Source organism: Triticum dicoccoides, chromosome 5B (assembly GCF_002162155.2).
Source record: "Triticum dicoccoides isolate Atlit2015 ecotype Zavitan chromosome 5B, WEW_v2.0, whole genome shotgun sequence".
NCBI classification, from domain to species: domain Eukaryota; kingdom Viridiplantae; phylum Streptophyta; class Magnoliopsida; order Poales; family Poaceae; genus Triticum; species Triticum dicoccoides.
The window spans coordinates 500,707,622-500,724,507 of record NC_041389.1 but is presented as its reverse complement, the minus strand read 5'-3'; the positions used below and the strand labels follow the sequence as shown (position 1 = coordinate 500,724,507).

The window sequence follows — 16,886 nt, the reverse complement described above, 5'->3', positions numbered from 1 at the left end:
GCGAGCCTACAAGTCGGGTGGAAGAGAAGGAAGAAAGGTGGCATAAGTGGTTCAGAGGCCCACCCAAGGCTCCACGACCAATTGCCCCTTTAGGGGCAAACATCTAAGGTTGTGGCGTTTTAGTTGGGGGTACAACCACCCCCTACGGTGTTTGGTCTCGGCCACGCTAGCCTGGTGAACAATAGTTGGCTGGTGGCGAACCAGGGTGCAAACACTATTGATCGTGGCGTTTCCACACACAACCGAAACAGCGTGATGTGCGGCGTTTGCAAAAACAGTCATGGGGATGGGCTTCTTTGATTAGCGGGAATTACAAAACACTGAAATAGACCTTTTTTTACACGATAATGGCCACTTAAATTCTAAAGGATTATCCTACAATAATTTAAACCAGGAACTGTACGAGGTCACAGAAGAAACAAAAGAGTTTTAAAGGGAGGTCGGTGTGGATACTAGTAGATTTCATATGAAATGTAGGGCCAGTTCTTTTGGGCGATTCCCCCATAATCGCCCCTCTCCCCAGCTTCTCCCAGAATCATTACTTCATATTTTTTTTACAATCCTAGCTAATTAGACCTTAACTAGATAGGATTGTAAAAAAAATATGAAGTGGTGATTCTGGGAGAAGCTGGGGAGGGGGGCGATTTTGGGAGAATCGCCCAAAAGAACTGGGCCGTAGTATAATCGATTTCTTAGTAAAAATTTCAGTAAATCCAGTTATACGAATCAAACGACCAACAAAGAAAAATTGCTAGGAATTCTAATCCTCCAAAAATCTCTATCTCTCCCTGCTTAAAAAGAATGTAAGGCTTAATGTTTCATTTTTCTTTCGTGTATGACAATCAATCACCTTAATTTACTTACATTCTGAACAGTTCCACTTTAATTTATTTATCAAATTTCTCATCAAAATATAAGTTAAAATCACAAACCGGATTTGATAAACATTTATTTATAAAAATCACATTAATATGAGCAGGTAAATCCCACTACAAGGCACGCGCATTGTCCTATCCTACAAAATTGCTTTGACCTAGAAGCCTCTTTTCCAAGTATGGAACGATATTCTCCAAAGAAAAAACACACACGGAAGGATAAACTCTAGTGCTCCGTACTACTGTTTCCCCAGAGAAAACAGTTGGGCGGAATTGGGATGCGGAAGGAGGAGGCAGCCATGTCGGCAGCAACGGGGAAGCCGATCCTGTACAGCAAATGGTTCAGCTCCTGCTCGCACCGGGTTCGGATCGCCCTTAACCTCAAAGGTACGTGTAGCTAGCTTCGCTTCGTGATTCTGCTGCATAGGTCACGGGATCACAAATTGTGAAGTTCTTCTTTTGAGAAGTCTATTATGAGGATTATGGATGCTCGATTGCCAAGGCTCTAGCTCAACTTTATCAGTTAGATCCGGGATGAAGAGCTTTTCCTCACCAGTGATGTGATTCAGAGAAAATAGCTCTCAAATTTCAAGCACCAAAGTTCATAGGAGCTGTTTAGATCTTATTACTGCTACTATTTGCTACTGTATGTACTAAATATACCATTTTCCCCTGTGATAAAGGTGTGGATTTCGAGTACAGAGCGACCAACCCGATGACAGATCCAGGTATACAGCTGAATCTCTGCTCTTTTTTTTTTACATCGAAAGCGTCACTTGCTCGGAGTCGGAGGGTACCATTTCTGATGGCAAATTATGCAGTTCTCCGGTGTCAATAGTGTAAAGGAAAGCTCCTGTATCAGTAGCATAAATGAAAGTTTGATACCAATTTTCCTGGATCTGAGTACATAAATCGTTGATCCTTTTGTTACTGTGATTCTGTAGAAGTTGCATTATGTTACGTATGCTTTATGATGTTTTTTTTTGGGAGTAATTCATGATGTTGTTTCACTGTTCTTGCTGCTTCCCTCTGTAGATTATGAGAAAATCAATCCTGTTAAATTTGTCCCAGCATTTGTGGATGGGAATTTTGTTGTTTCTGACTCGTTCGCCATCATTTTGGTAAGCTGCAACTCTTCACTGCATTTTCGAGCTTACAAAATTAACTCTTACAATGCTTGTGCAGTGATATATTAGCAATTAACAGACTTGTTTTGTATTGAGCAGTATATGGAAGACAAGTATCCTCAGTGTCCTCTCTTACCCCGGGATCTGAAAAAGAAAGCTCTTAATTTGCAGGTATATATTTGTCTAAGCATTTATTGCCAAGGATACCATTGGCACAAAACAGTTTTTTTGTGAGATAAGCACAAAACAATTCGAAGCACTGAAATAAGTTTGAGATGTTTATTGGATGGAACTTGTTGTAAGTTAACGGTTTTAGAACAGATGGAGACGCCAACTAATTGTATCTGGAACCTATCTTACTTATGTAGGTGCTGTTGTTGATTACACATTTAGTATGCGCACTTCATAAGGCAAGTTTGTCCCTTGTTGCAGATTGCAAGCATAGTGTGTTCAAGCATCCAGCCTCTTCAGAGCCATGCTGTCATTGTGCGCACAGATATAATCTTTAAGTTTTTTCAGGCCAGAATTAAACTCCCCTTTCAACTATAGTGTGACAATTTCCATATACGCTTGGTTCTATATGATGTTTTGTAGGGTTCGTATCTTGGCACAATGGACACCAACGAGAGCCTTCAGATGGTTCAACATTATATTGACAAAGGCTTCAGAGGTGCGATTTCTACCACTCAGTTTACCAAATAGTTTAGAAACACTTGCAATTTCCTCTTACTTCAGTCTCGCGTTCATAATCATATAGAGCATCCATGTTGGTCTGAACTATCCTCGGTAATTTTGTTTCAGCGATTGAGAAACTTCTGGAAGGATGTGACAGCAAATATGCCACCGGAGATGAGGTCCAAATGGTGTGCGCTTCGAAGCTCAAAACCCAGGCTTTGTTCTTTTTTTGAGGGACCCCCCGTTCCATAATATAAGAGTGTTTTTGACACTGCACTAGAGTATAAAACGCTGTTATATTATGGGACGGAGGGAGTAGTACATAATATGCTGGTCACAGTGAAGAGTCTGCTGAAGTGCTCTACTTACATTCCTGCTAATTCTGTTACTGTAACATCAGCTAAGTAGGTTCTATATATATTCTGGTCATTTTCAGGCCGATGTGTTTTTAGCGCCCCAGATCCACGCTGGTGTGACACGCTTCCAAATCGATATGGTATGCAAATGTTACCCTATTCTAAGATCTCTGTTGCTGAGTACTCCCTCCATCCCATAATATAAGAGCGTTTTTTACACTACACTAGTGTTAAAAACGCTCTTATATTATGACATGCAAATGTGAAATGTCTTGCACTGATTATTCAGAAACCAGTGTTATAAGCTTGTATTGATATTTTGTCTGGCAGTCAAAGTACCCTATTCTGGCAAGGCTTCAAGATACTTACAATGAGCATCCTGCATTTCAAGCCGCACTTCCTGCAAACCAACCAGATGCTCCTCCATCCCAGTGAAGTAATCAGGACCTCGATGACTGTAAGATTTTTCATGTTTGATCGAGATTCTATGATGTAACTTCAAAGTCAGATGTTCGTGTATGCAAAGACCCCCGGATGAGCTTGACGATGTTGCTGTAAAAGTGAATAAATGCAATTTATCATATGTGCTCGTGTAAAATTGTAGTATCAATAAAGAGAAGGAAAGAAAGGAGGCGAGTCAAGCTCAAACATTGCCATGGTAAGCTGAAAGAGACATCATTGGTTAACATATCATTTTGGCCTTATCTTCTCTTTTTGTTCTTTTCTCTACCTCCCCTGCAACAATCAATCATACACCTAGTCCAAGGTGACTTCATCTCCCTGACTTTCTGGGCCCTATATAGTCAATCTGATACTCAGGATTAGGTAGCATCTTCTACTCTTGTCCCCTTGTGCTCACACCTGTTTTCTGCACGGTGCTCTCTATGTTCACATGAGGAGAGGAGAAGAACAATCCCTTCTCCGGCTCTCCATACCAATAAATATAGTCACATACTGCTGCATCGTCTCCATCTAGTAGTGGAGGAAGAGGAGAAAGGGGTAGCAGTCAGCCATGGCGGCGGCCAAGCCCATCCTGTACGGCGCCTGGATCAGCTCTTGCTCTCACCGTGTCCGGATCGCTCTCAACCTCAAAGGTGAGTAGTACTTGTTGAGGTTTTGGAGCTTCAATCGCTTCGGTTCGGTTCTTCTTGATTATGTTAACCCCCAGATTAGTTTAATTCAGCTTCTCCATCCCTATGGTCCTAGACCTAGAGTTGATTATGTTTATGCTAGGTTCAGAACACTCTTCAGTTGGGAACATTTCAGATGCCACCAGCTGTGTATTTTCTTGGTCCCGAACATGTAGATGACTATCATAATTAAGAATATTGTTGTTCTTTTAGCTTTTGCCTTGTTTCTTTTCTTCAGTTCTTCTCTGTTTTCATTTTTGGTTTTCCCTTTGTTTTAGTTTGGGCTGTAGTGTTTGTGTAGCCTCGGCACCTTCTTCTAGTACAAAATGACGCACACTTAGGTGCGTGTTCAAGAAAAATGATTAATGCAGAGCAAACTAGATGTACTAAGAATTTCGGTGCACACTTAAACGATAGAAGTTTTAGGCTCTTGTTCAGGAAACTAATTAATTTATTCTCTCTGATGTAGGTGTGGACTATGAGTATAAGGCAGTCAATCCTCGGACAGATCCAGGTACTCAAATTTACCAGATAACATGCCGTATACTAATTATAAAGCCATCTCATCCCGTTTTTTAAACAAAACATCTCATTTCCGGTTTGCAATTGATGAGAGCTCAAAATGGCAACTGTCAGAGTTGATGTGATGAATGAAATATGATCGTGTTCAGTTTACATGTAAAATGTGATAGATGTTGCCTCATGATGCCTACTTATGCCTTATTACTAGGCTAGTAGCCGCCTAATCTGCAGGGAACTGCGCATAGACTATTCCTTCCCTGGACATTAGCTTAGTCTGCTATAACAACTTTGTGCACCATCTTTGATGATGAAAATCTTGGCTTGATCAATGATACAATTGCAATGCATATTGTACCCATCTATTCCCAATGCTGAAATCTACGGAATGTTGAAAAACGCATAATTTGTATTCTGTTTTAGGAGAATTCACCGTTATGGATTTCTTATTGCAGACTATGAAAAAATAAACCCGATCAAATACATACCAGCATTGGTAGATGGGGACTTTGTTCTATCTGATTCTCTCGCTATCATGTTGGTGAGTCACAATTCTTGCTTCAGTGGATTAAGAATGTGTTTCTTCAGCATTCCTGTCCCTCTGTTACTAGTTAACAAGTGTCTTTCTTCTGCACTGAGCAGTATCTGGAGGATAAGTATCCTCAGCATCCTCTCGTACCTAAAGATATCAAAACGAAAGGTCTTGATCTTCAGGTATATGTCCGGCTCAAGATCTTCTTTAGTTATTTTTTCTAGAAAAATCTCTTCTATAGTTCTACTTCTGTATCTTGTTAATCACATGAACCATGGTTGTTCAGCACTCTTTTCCGAACCATAGTTATTCAGCACACTTATCGGTAACTCCATATGGACTAGCTAATTACATTATTTGCTTGTTGCAGATTGCGAACATAGTTTGCTCAAGCATCCAACCTCTCCAAGGCTACGGCGTAATTGTGGGTTTTTTCGAGAGTTAGCTACCGCTGACAAGATTTCGTCTTCTCAATGATCATACGAGTACGAGTTTGATAGCGTGTGTGTGCAATATTTGTTTACTTTGCAGGGTTTACATGAGGGTAGGTTGAGCCCCGATGAGAGCCTTGAGGTGGTTCAACGTTATATTGACAAGGGCTTCAGAGGTGCGATATTTCGCAACATACTGTCTGCACAGTTACATACCTGCATATTTGAGAGAAGGGGAATTCAGAATCTCTTTTTTGTCTTCTAGGCTTTCCTTTTCTCAGACATTCTTCCATCATATGCGACAGAGATATGTTCAGTTGTGCTGTCCTGAGTTCTGACCCCCATCAACCATGCTTATTATATGTTCAGTTGACCAAAATAATCTTACTCTTGGTCTGCTCTTATTATCTGTTGCAGCAATCGAAAAGCTTTTGGATGGATGTGACAGCAAATATTGCGTTGGAGATGAAGTCCATTTGGTTTGTGTTTCTGAACCTACACACTTCTTCACTGATACATGTTTGATGCTTTGCCTTGATCAGTCACCTCGAAATGAACTTCCAAGTCAACATGATCAAATTGATTCCGGACTCCCAATTTCCTTAATTAGCATGTCACTATTATTACTAAATGTGCTAGTACTTACTAATCTTGAGCTATATATTCTGATACATGTACATTCGTGGCCTTGGCAGGGAGATGTGTGTCTAGCCCCACAGATCCATGCCGCCATCAATCGCTTCCAGATTGATATGGTACTCACTTTCTCTCTGATATTCTCTGTGCAAATTAAGATTTCTGCTGCTCTCACCCTACAACTCAGAAATCCAACAGCAACAAGCTTTCCTTTTCTTACAGACGAAGTACCCAATATTGTCGCGACTTCACGACGCATACATGAAAATTCCGGCATTTCAAGCTGCACTGCCCCAGAATCAGCCAGATGCACCTTCAGCAAAATAATCAAGAAATCAAGCCAGTTACAACTATATGCGTGTAATTTATGCAATAATGAGGAATGTAGTAGTCTGCAATTGAAGAACCTCTCATAAGTCATAACTTGCTCCCTCCGTCCAGGTGCATAGGGCATCTAATGAAAATTTAGTATTCCAAATATATAAGTCACCATGCGTGGAAGAAGCTCCTCTACATGCCATGCCGAGCTGCCGGCCGGGCTCCGGCACCATGTAAATTAATATTTATCGATTCACCACCAGTGAGATTCAGCAGAAAAAAAAGGTGATTTGACGAATTGACCTGTATCTATAACCGATTTTCTCTCTTGGATTTGTATTTACTGCTGGATATTTTTTGCGGGGGATTTATTGGTGATGTTGATCGGGTAAATTCGCTCTGATTCGCAGGCGGTGCCGTTTCCGTTGGACGGCCCCTGGTGATTTTTTGAGGCCGGAAAGTGATTTGTGCTTAAATACCATCGATGGATTGATGGTGACCCGCTGTCATTTTCACCGTATTAACAAGTGATCTGTTGGAGAGTGCGGTAGAATTCTGCAGAAACGAAATGGCCCTGACCTTTCAGGTTAATCGGGGAATCGGTTTGCCTGTTTTTCTTCTGAGGAGTCAAAATGTCAAAGGCTATTCAGTCCCGATGCATGTTTGCTTCTCTTCTGGTCGTCATTAGTGGGAGTCGTACAATGAGGTGGACGTGTGAACCAGGGGCTGGGTGAAACGTACACAGCACAAAAGATTGTTTGGAACATGACAATGTGAGTTCATTTGTTGTAGCACTCCACTGGTTATATCTGAACCCTCTGCACGCTTCGCGTCTATGGTATTATGCACATTTTTTCGTTGCGCCTTTCAAAAAAAAAGAAGCAAAAGCGAATTGCGAACTAAGTTTTTGTTGTTGCTGTGATGGAACCATCCCATCTAGGCTTAAATCTCATTCTTTGGCATGTGTGCTCATTTTTCTTCTTCATTATTTTAGTGATGTGCGTTCACTAGGAGACGGCGTCTCTCTCGTCAAACAAAAGGAGACGACGTCTCCATCGGCTACAAGATGGCTGTGACGACCTTGCCAGTTTTAAAACATGTCGTTTGTGTACCGACTTCTATGTATTTTTTTAATACTCTATCCATTCCTAAATATAAGTTTTTGTTGAGATTCTTACTATGGATCACATATGAATGTATATAGAGGCATTTCACTTATTTATATACATCCGTATGTGGTTCATAGTGAAATCTCAACAAAGACTTATTTACGAACAAAGGGAGTACATGACATGCAGTCCCATGGTTAAAAAAATAATATAAAATCTCTTCTTTTTTTGAACACAGTACACACGCAAGCAGTCATACATAAACGCATACACTCACTCATATGAACGGACACGCACACCCTATCCTTATGAGCACCTCCGAGAGACTGAGCCTGCATATCATCTTGAGATTTACGAAGTCACCGTAGGCACCTCCTCTCCCACTCAAAACGCATCGCCGAAAATCCTGAAAGAAATCCATGAATAATGCGAGCATCAGGACTTGAAGCCCTGATGGGCTAGGGATATCACTGTCCCTCTAATCATCCAACCACCGGTTGATTCGTAAAATAAAGTCTCTTCGAGGACGCAAAGTTTCTACTCCCGGGCTCATCTGCACCCGCGCTCAGAGAAAAATCAAAACAAATACTAGAAAAATTCAAAAATATCCATTTTTTTGTGTGTGGTAGATAATTTGATGTGTGAGGTCCCCTTCAAATTTCAACTCATTTGGACATGTGACCAGCTCTCGGCAAAAAAGACAAATATTATTGTTCACGCATTGCTGATCCGATTTGTCCTTTTTGCCGAGAGCTGCTCAGATGTCCAAATGAATTGAAATTTGTAGCGGACCTCACACATCAAATTGTCCACCACTCAAAAAAGTTGGTTTTTTTTGAATTTTTTAAATATTTGTTTTGATTTTTTTCCTGAACGGGAGTAGATGAGCGTAGGCACCGAGTTGGATTTCCGCTTTCAAAGGTGCTAATAAGGACACGATATAATTTCAAAAAAAAAAAGGACACGATATGCTTGTTTGTATTGATAGGGTGTAGGAGTACATGCGTACATGAGCCCCTGCATTTATACCGTGTCAAAAGAAGTGTCCGTGGAGGAATTCAGACGGTGCCTAAAATTTCCTCTGCCAGAAAAAGCGTAAGCAAACTTTCGTGTTTCCGCCCACATAAAAATACGCGGTTTGGCGTCCAAGGCCCTCAACGACTGCGGCCGTACGCACACACACGTCACGCGCGCCTGCGCCTGACGCCGACGACCTCAGCCGCAGCCCACCCGCGCCGTCGATCCCGCGACGGACGCCGCACCGGGCGCCACGTGGGCCCTCCTCCCCGCCCCGCAGCAGAGACTCCCCGCTTGCTTGGTGGGCCCGGGCCCGGGTCCGGCCGAGGCAGCACAATCACAGCCGGCCAACCTCCCCCTCCCTCGCTTCTCCCCCACTACTACTCTACTTGCCTTCCCCTCCCCGTCTCTCTCCGTCCCCCCGCGTCCCCATTGCCTTCTCCGTTCCCCCACCCCGTACCTCGTCGGCGGGCGGCGACGCGACGCGACGCGACGAGAGCGGCGGCGGCGCCGGCGGGGGCAGGAATGCGGATGTTCTCCAAGGCCTGCTCGCTCGTCGTCTCCTCCCTCCCGCGCTGCTCCTCCTCCGCCCCCGCGGTACGGCTCCCTCCCCCTCTCTGTTCAACCTTCGATTTCTACGGGGTTTCGCGGTGCCGGCCTGGATCTGGGTCGGGGGCTCGCGCCCGCCCGCCGGGGACGCGCTCGATCGCTCTGCGGCACGCCGCAACAACCGCCTCGGCGTTAACGAACGAAGGAGGAGCGGGACTCGTGGCGCTTTTGCGATCCGGCCCCTCGGTTCCCGCGTTATCGCCCAGACGGCCCCGCAGCGGCCCTGTTTCCACCTAATTTCGTTCGATTAATTTATTTACGCGGGCATGTGCTGTATGATAGGCGCGCGGCGGGGAGTTGGTGTGGGCGATCTGGTTATCCGAGTTTGTGTGATTTGGTTCTCTGCTGCGGATTGCGAGCTCTGAAAAAACCTGCTGGACGTGTTGTTTTTTGCAGATTAGGGGGCAGCCGTCGTTGATACCGAGGGTGAGCAGGAAATGGCTCGGGAAGCCGCTCATGTACGGGATCGGCACGCTGCTGGTTATGCCCCTGAGGACGATCCACGGTGTGGGCCGGATGTTCGGCGCCGCGCGGTACCTCTGCAACATGACCAGCGTCTCCTCGTCGCTTCAAATCGAGCTCGTGAGTGCACTGGAACTCTTGAGAGGGTTTAGTTCAATCCCTACATCCCATTTCAGTCAACTGCTACTGTAACTTAGTGCAACTGTTGTATAGATGTTTGTCTGTGAGGTTAACTTCTGTTCGCTGCATTGACTTGGGCGCATACAGCAGTAAAATATAAGTTGGGCTGGTTTGGTTTGCTTTAGGAGGCAATTCAAACAGTCAAAAGTTGTTTATTGAGGGGGACTAGTCATAACCATTTCTGACGAGTTTCTCACAATCACGTGCTGTTGCTAGCAGCATTGCTTTTGGAAAGAAACTATGGTCCATTCTCAGTAGGAAATGGTTCACGTCTCTGAAAAACGCTTCCTCATATTCTTCTTCTACTCCATCACTTATTGCTTTATTCTGCTTCATTTTCTATCTTGTTGCTCTCTACCTTTACCTAACTACCACCATATATCTTGGACATGTTAGACTGCATCTTTGTTGCCAAACCTTATCGAGTGTACTATGGTGGGCCAGATGATGGCCATTTCTCTTTACTTTGCTCTTTACCCTTCATGTTTGCAGTTTCTTTCAGACACCGGATGTTTATGTTAATATCTGAGCAGCATTACTTGTATTTCTCCAAGACATAACAACTCTTCATACATACATGCCTTTTCTTTTAAGAGGGACTAGCATGAGCCCATGAGTGCATGACTTACACATTTTATTGTTCGCCACAAACAAGCACAGTAGATTGTAGATTGCTGTCTTGCTAAACAAATAAACCTCTGCTGTCTTCGCATTTTATGTATCATCTTTTCTGTGGATGTTAACATCATTCTGTTGTTTCTTAACTATGATCTGCATCCTATGTAGGTACCCTGTCTTCAAGATAACTATGCGTACATCTTGCATGATGTGGATACTGGAACAGTTGGAGTTGTAGACCCTTCTGAGGCGGTGCCTATCATAAACGCATTGGAAAAGAGAAACCAGAACTTGACCTACATATTAAACACCCATCATCACTATGATCATACTGGTGGCAACTTGGAACTGAAGGCGAAATATGGTGCAAAGGTATACAGTTGACTGCCTCCTTTGTTGTTTCTCTCGTCCTTATTATTGTTTAGAGACTGTGGGAAGCCATCAAAATGTGTACTGTTATGATATAAAATGAAGCGGAATCAGATATTATTTCATCAACATTTTGCTGTACCAGATACTACTGGCATTCCTAGCAACAATATATATGTCAAATTTAGGCAGCCAGGGTTGAATTTTACAATGAAGCCAGAAGTTCAGTTCTTGAAATGGCTTGTCGTTGACCTTGAGCGTAAATTGTTCTCAAAGTAGTAATATAATATATGATGATTCTTTAGATTAATAGATGGAACTGATTGGCACAAGTTTATTTTCTAGCTTGCCATTATGTGTCCGCTAGATGCCCCTGTCACTGCAAACATCATTGGTCAAGAGAGGAATAATGATATCTTCTGCTTTTCTTCTCTAACATTAATATTTTTACTAGGTAATTGGTTCTGAGAAGGATAAAGATCGAATTCCTGGCATTGACATAACTCTAAGCGAGGGTGACACATGGATGTTTGCGGGTCATCAAGTTCTTGTGATGGAAACTCCTGGTCATACATCAGGTGTGTAACTGCAAATTTCATTGTGTTGTATTGGGTTAGCTTTACAGGTGGCTAGTGAAGATTTTGTGCACCCAGGTACATTTGCACTTGTTTTTTTTTCAAAAATTGCAATAAAAAGTTCTCAGGAAAATCTGAAAAACTCATATATGCGCCTTGTGGGATGAAATGTCAACCTGCCAATTTCGTGCCAAAGACTACCACTTGTGTTCCGAGCAAGAAAAATAAGACAGGAAGGTCCAAAATAGCAGACCTGACAATACACAGTTTCTTTTTTCTGCTGAGAACAGTAATATTGGTGATTTGAAATTTGCAGTTTCAAGTATCATTCAACATTACACATATCTTTTATTTTATTTTATCGAAACTTAGAAATGTGATTTATTGGCCCAAGTTCAGATGCATCCTCTGGGGTCATCGGATGATGTCGCCACTAGGAGTACCACTTAGGAAAAACTAGGAGTACCACTTAAAAATTAAATTTGCTCATGACATTCTAAATTGCTTTCCTTACCTTCTCTTGTGCTCATGTAATATCATCTGCCGTTTTTCTTGGTTGATGTTTTATCAGAGTCCAGAAGTAGTGACACTGGCCTTTATGGAGCATATTTGGAGCTATTAAAGCTTTTCATAGTTGTTATGACATGTGTTCTGTTGTGTTCCTGGACATGCATATTATGGTCGTTTAAAGAATAATTTTCTAATGTGACATAGTTTTCAAGAAATTCATCCATCCCCCTTGTATTTCTATCAGGTCATGTGAGCTTTTATTTCCCTGGATCTGGAGCAATATTCACAGGTGATACCTTGTTTAGTCTATCATGTGGAAAGCTTTTTGAGGGGACTCCAGAACAGGTCAGATATCTTTGTATACATGTATGATGTATACTCTGTAATCATTCAAATGCTCATATGTTATGCTCTTTGAGTTTCTTCTACTTCCATGTGCTTTCTGATTTCCCTAGATGTCTGTAATAATGCTTCTTCCTTGCCAGTCTTTTTTTGCTTTGGAATAAAAGGAACTTACGGTTAAAGAACTCCTAACTGAGACTAATAAACATCTGGTTAGAGATTCAGAATTTTGAATATAAACTGAACTACTAGAACCATGACTTGGGGTGCGTGGAAGCTTGCTATCCATGTGCCAGAGCCATGAGTTGGTTGCGAGATCTTATGGGTTTCACCTCTAGCCTACCCCAACTTGTTTGGGACTAAAGGCTTTGTTGTTGTTGTTGTTGTACTAGAACCATGACTAATGAAAGAGGTTTAAAAAGATCGATGAATAGTAATAGCATGTGCGAGTTTGCTACACTGAATATTGTTGCACTTCCATTTATTTGAACAGACGAGGAATAGTTAAATCAAATCTAACTGCTCACGCCTTGCATTGGAATCAGTTATCGCTAAAAAGCTGAATGGTTGCGGGCTTGTGGTAGTTTTTTTGTTTGCAAGTGGCTTGCTCCATTTTTGTTTTCATAGAAGTGTACCTAATGGAGTTCATTGTATGCATCATTGAGACTCAAGTATATCACCTTTTTTTTCTGACCTTTCTGCAGATGTACTCTTCACTCCAAAAAATTGTAGCTCTTCCAGATGTGACGAAGGTGTACTGTGGACATGAATATACTCTGGTGAATGATATTTCCTTTCAAATCTAGCAATTTCTTACACCAGCTTGTTATTTAATTCTGGATGTACCTCTTCACAGAGCAATTCAAGGTTTGCCTTGAGCATAGAACCAGGAAATGAAGAACTTCAGGAATACGCTGCAAGTACAGCTGATCTGCGCAATAAGAATACACCAACGGTAACATAGTTTCTAAAGCCATATGCATTCCCAACTTTCAATACACATCAGTTTGTGCATTTGCTATTTCTTCTACTTCCGTATTCTTCTGCTGCTTATTCATGAATTTGTTAGTTTAGTTATAGAATGAGAGATGGCGACATGGTTGGTGAATTGAATAAACATGGAGATTTAGGCAGCAATTCTCTGTTTGGCAGTTGGTGCATGTGCATCTGTCCTTGCTTCCATGAGAAGTTGGGAACAGTCATGCTTACTTAACCTCTTGGCCGCTCCGATGTCTTTCTTGGGCTAGGAAAAAAAACTGGGATATTTTGGTGTCTGCTTTATAAAGAAAAAAAAGGTTTTATTGTTTTTTGCACTTTCCCAGCTAACTGTTCTTTTCTTTCTGTTGACGTCCAAGAGAATACGATCTGAATACAAGGCACACAATTCAAACATTAGGTCATTTTGTATCTCTCACAATTTAGATGCTTATTGACATAAATAATAAGCACGATGTGTGGTATAAATCACAGTTTCAGATTGCATGGTGTACAATTCATTCCAGGAATGGGTTTGTTCAACAATGCTTAACTTTGTAAAATTTCTGCGCTTCATGTTCTTCTCCAGGTGCCAACAACAATTGCGAGAGAGAAGCAGTGCAATCCTTTCTTGAGGACCTCAAGTCCAGAGATAAAGAAAAGGCTGTCCATTCCAGATCATTTCGATGATGCACGTGTTCTTGAAGTTATCCGACGGGCGAAGGATAATTTTTGACTAACCACAAAGGAAATTATCATAAAACGGTGACCCAACCATCTCTTCGAAAAGGAGAAGTGGACAAAGAACCCGGCAAGACCACAACAGAAGGAATGCAGGGAAGGAAATGTGTATAGCTCGATGTTCCAAAAATGCTTTGGTGAAAATTTGTCTAGCATTGTATGTAGCTTGCACAGAGTGCTTGTTAATCTGATAGCAGCTGGTGATTCTTTTGTCGACTACAAATAAAATGTGTCCTGTAATCCTCTATCCCGGGAGAAAAAAGCTAGTTAGCTGTTTGATAGTGTTCTTCAGTCCTTGCTTCTTAATTTTCTTGCCATTATAATTGTTTTTACCACTCTTGATCGACGTTACACTGGAGAATATTTGCATAATGTGTTGATGTAGATTAGAATTACTGTTGACTGGATCACTCCAGTGTAAAGGTTACAGCAGTATTCTTTTCTTTGATGGCAAACATACAAGACTAGGATTTGACGTCACACATTAGAGAGCGGGTGCTCGGTCATCCATCATGCTTGGTGATGGAAGACAAATCATAAGGACAAGTGTGACGAGTCTTTACTTTTGAAGCTTGTGCCTCAATCTGAATGGCATCCTTTTCAAATAAAATAAAATCTGAATGGCTTTTATATTGTTGTAGTACGAGGTAGTACAGTTGACGCGTCATATACTAAAGGTGAAAACGCCTTTCCACCGATCAAATTGACATTGATACAGAACAAACAAAAATCTCATTTCCAGGCCTATGTTCAGAATTCAGTGCCGAAATTACCGATTTACTTCCCCGTCCAAGGATTTACTAGACGCTGTTCTACCTGGAGCAACTCTAGCAAATTCCATAAATCACTCATCCATTTGCACGTTTCTAGAGCATTTACAGCCGGGCTCTCTAAACAAACCGGACGGACGGCCTAGTCAGCAAAACACGACCCAACCGTTCTACCCAAACTGACCCCGCACGTCCGAGCTCACGATACCTCTTATATCCAGCCCAAATCTAGAGTGGGGATGTGGAGCCTCAGACGCGTTCGTCACGACGAACCGGCCCATGCTAGCCCAGCCATGCCCCACATATACCCCACGAGACGAACCCTAGACCCTGGTCAAACAACACTGTCCACTCGCACTCTCTATCTCCTCTCCCCGTCCTTTCTCATTCCGATTGAATGTCGAGCTCCAATAGCCCTCCTTCCGGCGACGACGACCCCATCCGTTGGGAGTCGTTGTTGCCCGAGGCGGAGGTGGACGACGACAAGGAGCTCGCCATCCGCATCGCGTTGTGCCGGTCGCGGCTGGACAGGGGCAAAAGCTCTCGCTTCGTGCCGTCCCCCCCACCGTACCGGGTGATGCAGTACAGACGATGATGCCGACCAGTCAAGCCCGTGTAGCTCCGGGCGCTCCACGCCCCTACCGGTTCGCTGCTCCAGGCGCCGCTCTCCGACCCTCCTCTCCCGCTCCTGAGGTCGCCCCCGACCACCAATGGGTCCTCATGCCCGCGTCGGCGCCGCCGTGGATGCAGACGCCTGAATCTGAGGCACGCGCCGCACGCCAGATAGGCAAGGGGCGAGGGAGAGAGCGACAGTGGGGGCGATGTCCTCCCGCCGGCGCCACGTGGGCGCCTCAGTCGATCCGGGTGACTCGCTTCCTCGTGGCGGTCCTTTATCGCTCGCTCACTGACGGTGTTCTGGTTAAGAGGACTCTCACAGTGTCGGCTCCCGGCCTGGTGGGCCAGGTTGAGGACCCCTTGTCGGTTCTGTTCTGGGGCTATTCCCATGACGTATACAAGGAAGATTTCATAAGACTTGATGTACACACAGACGTTGGATTCATGGAGGAATCTACCTCATACGTAACCGACTAGGATCATGTACCCTAGGACCCCCGGTACCCTATATAAATCGAGGGGCCTGGCTCATAGATAGACAAGTTAGACATTACAATCATTGGGTAGTTTACCTGTACTTTATACACACTCCAACACAATAATACTATCGTGGTGTTCTCGCGGCAGATGCCATGGGATGGCTGATCAAGTGTGGTTTGGGCCAGAGGACGCTGGTGGATTCCAGAAGCGAGAATGGGGACAAGCGGTGTGAGACACACGATGTACCCAGGTTCGGGGCCCTCCGTGGGAGGTGACACCCCCAGTCCTGCCGGATCGACAATGAGGATAACGAGGGCTACAATGGTGCTCCTAGAGCTGTTTGGTTGAGGAGGAAGAAGGATCTAACTCCCCCTTGTGTTTGGTGTATGTGTGTGTGTGTGTGTTTGTGAGTGAGTGAGCCGACCCCTACTCAAAGGGGCTCCTGGGGGGTCTTATAGCCCGACCCCCAGGTTACAAATGACAGAAAAGATGGGTGGGGCTGGTGTCATCGTCTTTGGCCGGCAGTGGGGCTCAACCACTGCTGTGCCCGCTGACTTCACGCCACTATGGCTCGTCACCCACCGCATTACGGAATGGTTGTCACCGTGCAACTACAGTGTCATGACGCGCGGTCACCGTCCTCCCAGGTCAGCGGTACTGTGAGGCATTGCTATCACGCTCTCCCCGGTCAGCGGTACTGCCGACACTGTTGCCTAGCTCTCCTCATCATGGGAGAGGTCTTGTCGTACGGTCGGATGGGACGGGCACTGGCCCCGTCGATTGCCAGGTGCGCCAAACAGACCCGGCTCCGGTGCCGTTGAAGGAAATATGCCCTAGAGGCAATAATAAAGTTGTTATCTTATATTTCCTTATTCATGATAAATGTTTATTATTCATGCTAGAATTGTATTGATC

The 16,886-nt window shown here is 43.7% G+C and overlaps 3 protein-coding genes across 6 annotated transcripts; all 3 read left to right on the top strand.

The window, feature by feature from the left end:
* The first annotated feature begins 1,039 nt into the window (after positions 1-1,039).
* On the top strand, positions 1,040-3,616 carry LOC119311157 (glutathione S-transferase-like). The gene is made up of 9 exons (XM_037586793.1): positions 1,040-1,262; positions 1,559-1,603; positions 1,911-1,996; positions 2,102-2,173; positions 2,435-2,488; positions 2,597-2,672; positions 2,804-2,865; positions 3,114-3,173; positions 3,364-3,616. Exons 1-9 carry the CDS (start codon positions 1,154-1,156, stop codon positions 3,466-3,468), a joined length of 669 nt encoding a protein of 222 aa, XP_037442690.1. The 5' UTR covers positions 1,040-1,153; the 3' UTR covers positions 3,469-3,616.
* Positions 3,617-3,856: 240 nt separating this feature from the next.
* Positions 3,857-6,927, top strand: LOC119311156 (glutathione S-transferase). 4 transcript variants are annotated; one of them, XM_037586791.1, is made up of 10 exons: positions 3,857-4,127; positions 4,633-4,677; positions 5,138-5,223; positions 5,325-5,396; positions 5,585-5,638; positions 5,746-5,821; positions 5,911-5,961; positions 6,063-6,124; positions 6,341-6,400; positions 6,504-6,927. In XM_037586791.1, the coding sequence occupies exons 1-10, from the start codon at positions 4,046-4,048 to the stop codon at positions 6,606-6,608; spliced, it is 693 nt and encodes a 230-aa protein (XP_037442688.1). In that variant the 5' UTR covers positions 3,857-4,045; the 3' UTR covers positions 6,609-6,927. The 4 variants fall into 4 exon arrangements, with proteins under 4 accessions (XP_037442688.1, XP_037442687.1, XP_037442686.1 ...); XM_037586790.1 differs by having other exon boundaries at positions 5,911-5,964; XM_037586789.1 differs by having other exon boundaries at positions 5,911-5,976.
* A 2,179-nt stretch (positions 6,928-9,106) lies between these two features.
* Positions 9,107-14,397, top strand: LOC119311155 (probable hydroxyacylglutathione hydrolase 2, chloroplastic). Its single transcript, XM_037586787.1, has 8 exons — positions 9,107-9,322; positions 9,731-9,916; positions 10,763-10,966; positions 11,418-11,541; positions 12,293-12,393; positions 13,095-13,169; positions 13,247-13,345; positions 13,955-14,397. Exons 1-8 carry the CDS (start codon positions 9,251-9,253, stop codon positions 14,099-14,101), a joined length of 1,008 nt encoding a protein of 335 aa, XP_037442684.1. The 5' UTR covers positions 9,107-9,250; the 3' UTR covers positions 14,102-14,397.
* The last annotated feature ends 2,489 nt before the right edge of the window (positions 14,398-16,886 follow it).

Excerpts from the sequence above, each read along its gene's own strand:
- LOC119311157 (XM_037586793.1), top strand. The coding sequence starts at position 1,154 with ATGCGGAAGGAGGAGGCAGCCATGTCGGCAGCAACGGGGAAGCCGATC. Across the intron at positions 1,997-2,101 it reads ACTCGTTCGCCATCATTTTG|TATATGGAAGACAAGTATCC; the intron begins GTAAGCTGCAAC and ends TGTATTGAGCAG. Across the intron at positions 3,174-3,363 it reads CACGCTTCCAAATCGATATG|TCAAAGTACCCTATTCTGGC; the intron begins GTATGCAAATGT and ends TTTGTCTGGCAG.
- LOC119311155 (XM_037586787.1), top strand. The coding sequence starts at position 9,251 with ATGCGGATGTTCTCCAAGGCCTGCTCGCTCGTCGTCTCCTCCCTCCCG. Across the intron at positions 9,323-9,730 it reads GCTCCTCCTCCGCCCCCGCG|ATTAGGGGGCAGCCGTCGTT; the intron begins GTACGGCTCCCT and ends TGTTTTTTGCAG. Across the intron at positions 9,917-10,762 it reads CGTCGCTTCAAATCGAGCTC|GTACCCTGTCTTCAAGATAA; the intron begins GTGAGTGCACTG and ends CATCCTATGTAG.
- LOC119311156 (XM_037586789.1), top strand. The coding sequence starts at position 4,046 with ATGGCGGCGGCCAAGCCCATCCTGTACGGCGCCTGGATCAGCTCTTGC. Across the intron at positions 4,128-4,632 it reads GATCGCTCTCAACCTCAAAG|GTGTGGACTATGAGTATAAG; the intron begins GTGAGTAGTACT and ends TCTCTGATGTAG. Across the intron at positions 5,397-5,584 it reads CGAAAGGTCTTGATCTTCAG|ATTGCGAACATAGTTTGCTC; the intron begins GTATATGTCCGG and ends TGCTTGTTGCAG.